The following is an 11,996-nucleotide window of genomic DNA, read 5'->3' on the forward strand; positions in this document are numbered from 1 at the left end:
AATAGCTGGTCAATTATGGACATTATTAATTCTTGGATTTTGGATTATTTATAAAGAAAAACTTGGACAAAAGCTGGTCACAACAAAAAATATACCTGCCCGCGGACCAAAACTCTATAATTGGGAATATTGTCAATTCCATTTTCTTTTAGGATTTAATATATTATTATTATTATATGCACACTACTTTGGAATTTGTGGTCACGTGTGAGCAGCTGGTCACAATTGGAAAAGGACTTGGTCAACTTGGAATATAATATACATACACAGACGGTGGAGAAAAACAAGGACCTGAACGCTATTTTGGAAGAAAATACGGAGGTGGCTACACAGTTTATTAGGTTTTAATTTTATATTTAATCTTTAATTTTTCATATCATGTATTCAATTATTTGGATCATGATTATGAATATTAATGGCGAAAAGCCCTCCTTCCGGGGTTAAAGCCACGAACATCATTACTATTGTTTTGGATTAATTTCGATTAATTTTTGCTTATCATATTTGGTTGTTTGTTTATTCTTGTTTTAATTATTTTAAGGATTCGCGACCCTTAGAATATATATATATTGTCAACCTTTTGATCTCAGGAGCGGGAATAGGAAGATAGAACATGGAAATAAACAAAGTTTGGATTTTTATTCTTTTATAAATTGAAGAATTCAACTTAGTGTCTAGGACAGAGATGTACTTAGATGTCTTACTTGATTCATACGTAGGATGATAGCTTTAATTCACTAAATTGGATTATTACATCTACGCTCAACGATGTAGTTGTAATGTCCATATTGGGAAACCATAATCATGCAATTAACCCTATGAATCAACAACCACGATGATCAAGTTAACGAATTAATTTCAATAACATAATATGATTGTTCGAAGTGCTTTAACCCTAGGGTTTCTTCCATTGATTGTTCCAAGAATTTAATTTTCGCATTATTTATTTTATTTTTAATTTACAAAAATTACAAACTCTCTTTCTCAACTAGTTAGACTAGAATTAGATAGGCAGCGAACGCAAGTCCCTGTGAGATTGATACTTGGGCTTCCTTGAAGCCACTATATTACTTGATAAGACCACGTACACTTGCGTGTGTGAGGTCGATGCGATAGCCAATGCGTCGCACTATGTTCGTGTTGATTCACTAGAATTGGACGTTGGTAGCTGAGAAAAATAATGATCAATACGATAGTCGACGCAGCGCGCCAAGAACACGTTGATTCACTGTCTTGGGATTTCAAAGAAGCTTCAAACAAAGTTCGAAAAATTCAAAACTTGTCCGGAAATACCTATGGATATTCCTGATCATTAATCAACCTAAACATCAACATTTAATGGACGTAAAGGTCGTGAAATAAGATTGCCAGCCTTCATAGGTTAAAATGACACTAAGCTTGAGTACTTAGCTAAAATACTCTAAGTCTGGGACCTCTTGACAAGCCTAAAGGATGGAATTAAGCTTACGATTTTGTGGGGTCTTACATTATTTCCCCCATGGGAACATTCATCCTCGAATGAAGCTGCTGAGATTAAGAATAATGAGAGACTGACTTACTTACTGGACATGAACATCTGGAACATGACTCTATGACTGATATTACTGGTATTATCATAGTGAACATGCATATCTAATGCATGGATATAGCTGAACATGATTCATGAATGCATGACTGGGATTATGATAAACTGGATTTATATACTGAACATGCATATCTGATACATGGATACATGACTGAACTGGCTCATGAACGTATAACCGAACATGCAATGGTAACTGATACCAAGTTTGTAACTAAAATTTGAACATAAAAATGATTGAGCTTGAGAAAATTATCACCTTAAGCTGAGTCTGGATTAGCGACGAATAGATAAGGAAACTTGATTTGCATGTCTGCTTCTGCTTCCCAAGTAGCTCCTTCAACGGACTGATTCCGCCAAAAAACTTTGACTAAAGGAACTTCTTTGTTCCTCAGTCTACGAATCAGATAGTCAAGGATCTCGACTGAGATCTCTTCATAAGAGAGACTGTTCTGAATATCTATACCCTCAATAGGGACTACAACTACTGGGTCACCTATGCATTTCTTTAGCAAGGAGACATGGAACACTGGATGAACTGAAGATAAATCTGAAGGTAACTCAAGCTTGTAAGCTACCTTTTTTAAATGACTAAGGATTCGATAAGGACCAACATATCGGTCACTGAGTTTCCTTTTCTCACCAAAATGTTTCACTTCTTTTGTATGAGAGATCTTTAAGTACACATAGTCACCAATCTCGAACTCAAGATCCTTTCTATTCACATCTGCATATGATTTCTGCCGGCTCTGAGCTTAAGCCTTTCCTTAATCAACTGGACCTTCTCTAAGGTATCAAAAACCATATTAGGCCTAACTACTGCGGCCTCAGCCACTTCAAACCAACCAATAGGAGATCTATACCTCCTCCCATAAAGTGTCTCAAAAGGAGCCATCTGAATACTGGAGTGATAGCTATTATTATAGGCGAATTCAATCAATTGTTATAGGGGAATTCAATCAAACATAAGTGGTCATCCCAACTACCTTTAAAATCTATCGCACATACTTGCATCATATCTTCTAAGGTCTGAATGGTCCTTTTTGCTTGACCATCTGTCTGAGGATAAAAGGATGAACTCGAGTACCAACACCCTTTTTAGAATGCTTTCCAGAAAAGAAGAGGTGAAATGGGTATCTATATCTGAGATAATGGACAACAGAACACCATGAAATCTGACCAAATCCCTGATATAGAGTTTGGCATAATCCTCGACTGAATAGGAGGTATGAACTGGAAGAAAATGAGCTGATTTGGTCATCCTGTCTACTATAACCCAAACTTAATCATGCTAACGATCAGTATGAGGCAAGCCCGTCACAAAGTCTATGTTCACTTTTTCCCATTTCCATGTGGGAATACTAAACTCCTACATGAACACACTAGGCTTCTGATGCTCAATCTTAACCTGCTGATATATTAAGCAATTAGCCATAAATTCTGCAATGTCTCTTTTCATCCCACTCCACCACTCGATCTCCTATAAATTACGTTACATCTTTATAGCCCTTGGATGAATAGAGTAATGCACACCATGCACCTCTGCAATAATTCACTGCCTTAAGTCATCTACACTTGGCACACAAATTTGAACCTGACAATGCAAAACACCATCTCTCCCTTGGGAGAAAACCTCTACTTTCTGATCTTTGACTGATTTCTTCGACTGGACTAGACTGGGATCCCTATCCCACTTTTCCTTTACTTTGGAAACTAAGGATGATTCTGAGCTACTCTACACCCACACACTACCTTACGCTGAATCTACTAAGAGAACACTTAGTCGGGCTAGCTGATGAACTTCCTGGGCTAACTTCTTCTTACTATTCTGAATATGGGCAACACTACCCATAGACATTCTACTAGAGCATCAAAACACTATATTAGCTTTTCTTGAATGATACAGAACACTCATGTCATAGCCTTTCAACAATTGCAACCACCTTCTCTGATAGAGTTTGAGGTCTTTCTGAGAGAACATATACTGCAGGCTCTTATGATTAGTGAACACATTAGCATGCATACCATACAAGTAATGCCTCTAAATCTTTAAGGCAAAAACTACTGCTTCTAAATCAAGATCATGAGTAGGATAGTTCCTCACATGGGGCTTAAGTTGTCTAGAGGCATAACCTATGACCTTACTTCTCTGCATCAATACACAACCCAATCCGACAATAGAAGTATCACAGTACACAACAAAACCGTCGAAACCATATGGTAGGGTCAACATTGAAGCTTTGGTGAGTCGAGTCTTCAACTCCTAAAAACTCTTCTCACAAGAATCTGACCACTAGAACTTGATTTTTCTCTGAGTCAATCTAGACATAGGTGATGCAACAAATGAAAATCCATTAATAAACCATCGATAATAGCCAGCCAACCCCAGGAAACTCCTGATATCTGATGGAGTGATGGGCTTGGGCCAGTTTCTCATTGCTTTGGTATTTTGGGGATCAAATCTAATGCCATCATCAAAAATTATATAGCCAAGGAATGCTACTGGCTAATGATGACATGTGAGGAACATGTCCAAGTACTGCTTGAACACATATTTCATCAAGTCTATGAAGGATGTTGGGGCATTACTAAGACCAAAGAACATAACTAAAAATTTAGAGTGATCATACTGAGTTTGGAAAGCTATTTTTGGGATGTCACTTTCCCTGACTCTGAGATGATGATAGCCTGATCTGAGGTCTATCTTAGAGAAATAACTATCACCCTAAAGTTGGTCAAATAAGTCATCAATTCTGGGGAGTGAATACTTGTTCTTGATCGTAACTTTGTTTAACTGACGGTAATCTATGCATATTCTGAGGGAACCATCCTTCCTACACATGAATAAAATTGGTGCGCCCCACGAGGATACACTAGGTCTGATGAATCTCTTATCTAAGAGATTCTTTAACAATTTCTTTAGTCCTTTGAGTTCTGCTGAAGCCATCTTGTATGGCGGGATAGATGTGGGATGAGAATCTGGGAGAAGATCAATTCCAAAATCAATTTCCCTTTCGGGAGGAACTCTGGTAAAATCTTTGAGAAAAATATCTAGGAATTCACATACTACTGATACTGATTCAAGAATAAGGGTTTCTGAAGTAGAGTCCTGGAATCGAATGAGATGGTAGACACATCCCTTACATATAATATTTCTATCCTGAAGGTAAGCAATAAGTTGACCCTAAGTGCTGAAGTACTACCCTTCTACTCTAGGACGGGTTTATTCAAAAACTAAAACTGGACAATTCTATTTCAACAGTAGACTGAGGCATAGCAGAAATAAAGCCAATTCATACCGAGAATGACATTGAAATTGATCATCTGTAATTTGACTAAATCTGCTAAGGTGACTTTCTGAGATATCATAACTGGACAATTTTTGTATACCCATTGGGGTATGATAGATTTACCCACTGGGGTAGAAACTGAGAAGGGCTCAGCTAAAATTTTAGGACTGGCTCTAAAATCGACTGCTACATATGGAGTAACAAATGACAAAGAAGCTCCTAGATCTAGCAAAGCATAAACATACAAATGAAAAACTTGTACCGTGCCAGTGACCACATCAGGAAAATTTTCCTGATCCTATCGGGACTGAAGAACATAGAGTCTATTTGAGCACTGCCCACTAGTGTCACTGAAAGAGACACTCTGTTGGTTGAGGCGACTAGATTGAGCTAGGGGACAATTATGCTAACTATGCAAACCAACCTGAGGACACTGTCTGACCCGGTGGCCTGGCTTTCCACATTCGAAACACACATCGCTGCCAGCTCTATAGATACCCAGGTGGTTTCTGCCGCACTTCTGGCAAAGGGATTAGTTTGGGCACTGCTATGACTGTCTTGGTGTTTAGGGCCAGATGCCCTATCTCGGCTGCCATCTCTAAATTTTGGCACTAGAGCACTAGCTAAAGAAGGAGATGGAACTGAGGATTTCGAGCAAAAATGAGATTGATTCCCAATATCTGACTTAGGCTAAGCGAAATTGAAACTATCTATTCTCAATATCTTATTCTCTCTCTCCTTCTCTTCATTGCTGTCCTCTTCTATATGCTAAGCATGGACCATGAGCCTGGATATGTCTATCCCCTTAATAAGAATTATGGTCCTACACTCCTTGAACACGCTGCTAGACACTCCTAACACGAACTTACTCATCTTCACTCTACTATATGCTACAATATACGAGGCATATCTGGCTAATTGAGTAAACTTAAGATAATACTCCTGCACTATTATATTGCCCTGTGTTAGGTTTATAAACTCCAAAATCTTCACTTCCCTCAACTCTAGCGAGAAAAACCTATCCAGAGAAGCGACTGCAAAATCCTCCCATTCTATGGGCCCTACGTCTATGGACCTTTCTGGCTTTCACTGTTTGAACCATGAGTGAGCCATATCCTGTAACTGATATGCGGCCAACTTAGCGCTCTCAATAGCAGTTACCCTCATGATCTCGGTAACCTTCTACACCTAATCAAGAAATTTTTGAGGGTCCTCATCTAACTTAGACCCAATAAACAATGAAGGGTTCATTCGGGTGATGTTTCAAATCCTGGCAGTAGCAGTATTGGCCACTGGGTTTGCCAAAACTATAGCTGAACGTTCATTCTTTGCTGTCATAAAATGAGCTAGGGTGGTAAAGGCTGCTCTGAACTTTGCATGGGAGACATGCTCGCCTAAAGGATCTGGATGGATGGGCTGAGGGACTGACTGATCTCCCGTTCCTCTTAACTGAGTCCTCTTTGGATGCATATTCTTTAAATAAAGGAGAATCTAGGATTAGTAAGAGAGTGTAGCTAGAGATCATGCTTACTCACTCGATATGAATACCAAAAGAAGGGAGACTTTTCCTAAAACATCTCGTAGCCTCTTGTCCATAAGTATGGCGCGCAACACACCTATGCATAAAACTCTACTAGATGTGTCTTTCAGACTTCCTAGTACACTATTGAACCTTAGGCTCTGATACTATGTTTGTAACACCCCAAGTCTATACCTCGAATGCTACACGGTGCTCATAATCCTAAAGGACCATAAGCTAACTCATGACTGGTACCTGCTGTAATAATTGAGTAATAAATACAATAATTATACGGAAATTGGTGAAAACATATGCCATAAGTTTCAGATCTATTAATAAATTTGAATACGGTATAAAAAATACCAAAACTGAATATATGTACTAAAAAACCGATCAACTGTCTGAAAATACTCTAGTCTGAAAAAGACTCTAACTGTCTGAACTATGGAGTTGATGGGACAATTCCCTAACTAAATCCATCTACTAAAATAAAACTTAAGTACTATAAATAATAAGCATGTCCTCGAGCTATAAGGACTCACCACTACTGTGAAAGCTGAGAATCTAAACTTCTAAGGGTGCTCTAGAGCCCGTACGTCTGAACTTATGATATAAGACATCATAGCACAAAGAAAGCATGCATTAGTACTTTGAATGTACTGTTATGCTTAGTGAGGTAGGCTGATATTCATAGGTTCATATGCATGCATAATAATAATTTAATAACATGAGTATGACTGAGTAAGAGTACATGCATGAATACATAGACTGTAACTGAGATCGTGCTAATGCTGAGTACTGAATCAGAATACTAATAGCCAATATCTAATTTTATGAATACTGTATTACTGATTATCTGAATGACTACATCTAATAGTTCTAAATACTGGGGAACAATACTGATTTTCGTATTGAAATAAGTGACCATGTCTGATAGTCCTGAATCTAAAGAACTGAACTGAGTTCTATTATCAGACTATGATTGAAACTGAAATTGTGGGAGGTAATCATCTAACCAACATACCCCTTCTCTAACTGATTTAGGGTCCAACCTGTAACCCTAGTTAGAAGGGTGTCAATATCGTACCACGGGTAAGGACAAGCTATGAGCTAACCCTCTCTGACAGAAAGCTCTTCCATCAAAGTTCCAGCAGTGTGATACTTATAGATATATAACAACCAGTTGCTTCTTTAAAATATATATCGATAAGACATACAATCGATATTTTCCAGCAGTTCAAACAAAGCAGATATCCATGCAAGAAGACTACCCAAAATCTATTACTGTGGCTATGAATGAAATTGCTATTACAAATTTTATTAATAGATTTTGTATTCCTGTGGGATTACCATGGCATATGGTTGATGAGGTATATATTTCTATTAACTGTGGCAAAGAATTTCACTGGGTATTGGCTATAATTGTATTGAAGGAGAGAGTGATACATGTGTATGACTCATTGTCAAGTAAAAGTAAAAGTGAACCACCAAACGAAATATAAAAGTTAGCAGCAATGTTGCCTACTTACTTGTCAAATAGTGGTTTATTTGAAAAGACTGAGCGAACTGACTAGTCAACACTTGAAGCATACAAAGAGAAGCTTTGTCTGCAAACTGGTGTTATCAGTCACAATCCATTTGATATTGAATACATTCAAAATATTCCAGAACAAGTGTCTGATAGTTTGTAAGTGACTCTTATTTTTTAACATGTATAATTATGGTATAATTATTAAACGTATTATTCTCTTATTTTATTATCAAATCAGGGACTTCGGGGTCTTTGTGATTGCATATGCAGAAATATTGAGTGTAGGGCAGCAAGTGCATTCATGTGATTTTGAAGCTGCAAGTCAACATGCACGACATGCTTCGTTACTGTAGAAATACGGAGTGACAAAGACAGAGAAAGGTTATATGAGTGCTAATGATGATCCTCCTTAGCCAAGGAATAGTTTTCTCTAATCACCTGATGAAAGTGCAATTGTTACTTTAGAGTAGAACCTTCTTATAATAGTATAATTGATTTTTAAGTAGTTTTTGTTAAACAATTAAATACAGTAGTATTTTTTGAATGTTGGATTTTAATTTACATTTTATGGATGTCATTCTTTGTTCTAATACATATTCATGTTTTGAATAATTATTTTTCATTTACATACACTATATTGTGCTGATTATATATAGTTTGGTAGTTAATCATTTTTCTTAACCTAATATTACTAATAATGTATATCAAGAAATTACATATTAAAGTGTTATTTTATATGTATAACATTGTATTTTTTCCAATCGGAAAATTATATTATAAGTTAATTATACATTAAGTAGGTATCAAATTATTTTTGATAAATTTATTAGATAACACCAGGCATGTTGTCACACTTTCATTGCTTAATTGAAAACAACTAAAGTATATAAAATAATGAATATTTAAAAAGTATAAGACTATATCGTACATTGTAAACATATTGTTACAATGTTTATATTTAATAATTACTTAATGTATCAGCCATTTCACATATTAATTATAAGAAAATAAGAGTATTTTATAATATCATAAATACATCTTAATGCATAATCCATACTCATACACATAAAATACAATGCAAAGGCTAATTAAATTTTACACAAACTTGGTTACATCCATTTTGCCAATTCTTATGTTGTTTAATCAAAAACTGGTACAAAGGGTTAGGTAATAGTCAATGGTTTTACTTTAACATCATACATCTTATTAAAGTATAATAGTATATCATACATCAATTATATAAGACAGATTATTGGGTAACTGTGTAAAATACAAATACTTACAACAGCTACTTACTATAATAATTCCCAAATTACAAAGTATATAAACACATATAACTACGTTATAATTATAAGCGATAAAGTAACAAAATATGATATTTGAAAACTGTATTAATTGGTTATGAAAATGTCAAACATTGATTAAAAACTAAACATCAGATAACAATTAGAAACATAAATTAAACTACAACCAACAAATCAACAAAACCTAATAAAAGTATTATTCAATTAAAACCAAACTAAGCATAAAAATTTAGAACAATAAATTAACTTCTTCAACCTTCTTTTGGAAAGTAATTGAACGTCCTACGGTTGTGGCCTGCATGCCCGAATTTACTGCAATGGTTTGAACTTGCAGTAAGTGATTCACTAGATTTCAAATGTCTTCCTTTCTTTGGCCTACTCGGAGGTCTTTTGTATTTGGGTGGCAAAATTTCTTCGGCATCAACAAATTCTGAAACATTCCAATCCTTTATATTTGGCATAGAAACTATCGGGAGTTCATAGATCTTGATAAAGGTGTTTGGCTTGTACAATTCAGAGCAGTAGTATTCATACTTTTACATCAACATTTTTACTCTTCAAAATGGAAATTGCATGTTCACATGGTGTTTCATCAATTTGATACCGGCAATAGTTACATGTGCCATGATCAATATCAACAATGTACCTCCTTCCTGATTCATATACACAGTACACATAACTGCCAGTTGCCTTAACCTGTTAGCAACGAATCATTTTATACAGATAAGAACATACAAATTAATAAAAAATATAAAAGATGTTTAATTACATAAATATTCTAATACATACCGTCATCTGCAATGATTTAACACCATTTTCAGTCAAAATTTCTTGAAATCTTCTCCCGAGTGTTGTGTTTGTATACGATGCAATTTTACTATTCTTAAAAATCATGAGCGAAGAGGATATTTTTTTTTAAGAACATATATCAAATAAGACGATAATTAGAAGTAATGTTTAAGAGTGTTTTTTGAAATTCAAACTCGATATCCTTATTTGATTTGTCAAAAGTTGTTATACAGAGTGAAAAATTTACAAGCTTCATAAATTGTTTCTTCAAATCAATGTAAACCTTCACTCCATTATCATTCCTTATGATCATTGGAGAAAATTATCATCAATGATGTATTTAACTTCAACTTTATTCGAACATCATCAATACTCAATTCCATCGCAATTGTCACAATCAATTTTAAAAAGTTAATACTTTTAGAAACAATAATGGCATAACTTTTGTATGCTTTATAACTTATTTCCATCTCCCAGACACCGGAATGATGTAATAATATGGGGATATTCATCCTTTTTTTCCCAGAAATCACGAACGAAGAGGATATTTTTTTCAATAACATATATCAAATAAGACGATAATTAGAAGTAATGTTTAAGAGTGTTTTTTGAAATTCAAATTTAAATTACTATATTAACTCATACAATAATTAATTACAGGTTATTAAAGGGCGAAATTTAAGGAGTGGGAAGATATTTTCTGATTCCCCTTCCTATAATTGTAGGCAAACCAGTTTTATCATACATTCGACCAATGTATAGAAAACATCCAAATATATAGCAATATTTTACTAAAAATTTTGAAAAAACTTGTGGTTGTATTTTTAAAGTTCATTACATAGTGAATTTTTTCAGAGATAGGAGCATAGAAAAAGAAAAATGGAGAAAGGAATACAGTAAATAGTCAATCAATTAATCTTTGAAGATTCTCCGTTACATAAATAAGTTATAATAATATTCATTATTTTACAACTAGGTTTAAGGAGGGTGATGTAAGCAAACATTACTCCTGTTGTTATGGGATAGAAAGTGTATTTTGGATATATTCTCAGCTTAAAAATATATATATATAAGTTAACCATTTAAAATATGTTAATATTCTTAAATTATACCTCAAACATGTTTCAATTGATATTAATGTGTATAATTAAAGAACAAGATGTATTTTATATAATTAACTTATCTAACTATTTAAAACAAGCACAAGAACTTTTTTTTAATATATAAGCTGAATAGTTTAAATTTAAGTGTTTATATACTCAATTGAAAATATGTCATAATTCAAACATCTATGTACTATAAAACTTTACTGACAACATTATTTATTTTTCTAGAATAAAAATTAAAGCGGTTGACAAAAAAGAGTGTATTCTTTATTCTTGTCAAAGAGGAGATTAAATAGGGTTTAAGAGCAACAATAGAAGACCCTTTCTTTTTGGCTTCAGTGTCAAACCCTAGCTCTAAAAACTACACCCTTATGTCTTCTCTAGATTAGTAAGACCCTGCAAAATTTTAACGATTTTATTTTTATCCAACCCAAATTTATAATGTCCATTTTTGACTTGAATTATGATTAGAAATGTTAAAGGGGTAGTTTGGTTTAAAATTTTTGAAAGGGGTTTAGGGTTATTTAGGGACCCCGAGGGAGTGAGGGTCTGGGATATTAGCATGCCATGAAGGTTAGCCTCTACAATAAGGGTGTGCACAGAGTATGAGGCAAGCCCGTCACAAAGTCTATGTTCACTTTTTCCCATTTCCAGGTGGGAATACTAAACTCCTGCGTGGACACACTAGGCTTCTGATACTCAATCTTAACCTGCTGATATATTGAGCAATTATCCATAAATTCTGCAATGTCTCTTTTTATCCCACTCCACCAATCGATCTCCGGCAAATTGTGGTACATCTTTATAGCCCTTGGATGAATAGAGTAACGCACACCATGAACCTCTGAAATAATTCACTGCCTTAAGTCATCTAC

The 11,996-nt window shown here is 34.8% G+C and overlaps 1 protein-coding gene across 1 annotated transcript; it reads right to left on the reverse strand.

The window, feature by feature from the left end:
- Positions 1-9,477: 9,477 nt before the first annotated feature.
- LOC124898496 lies at positions 9,478-10,021 on the reverse strand. Its single transcript, XM_047412135.1, has 3 exons — positions 10,016-10,021; positions 9,761-9,922; positions 9,478-9,672 (listed from the first exon to the last, which is right to left on the reverse strand). Exons 1-3 carry the CDS (start codon positions 10,019-10,021, stop codon positions 9,478-9,480), a joined length of 363 nt encoding a protein of 120 aa, XP_047268091.1.
- Between the last annotated feature and the right edge of the window lie 1,975 nt (positions 10,022-11,996).

The sequence above is a fragment of the Capsicum annuum genome, chromosome 5 (genome assembly GCF_002878395.1).
Source record: "Capsicum annuum cultivar UCD-10X-F1 chromosome 5, UCD10Xv1.1, whole genome shotgun sequence".
Taxonomy (NCBI): domain Eukaryota; kingdom Viridiplantae; phylum Streptophyta; class Magnoliopsida; order Solanales; family Solanaceae; genus Capsicum; species Capsicum annuum.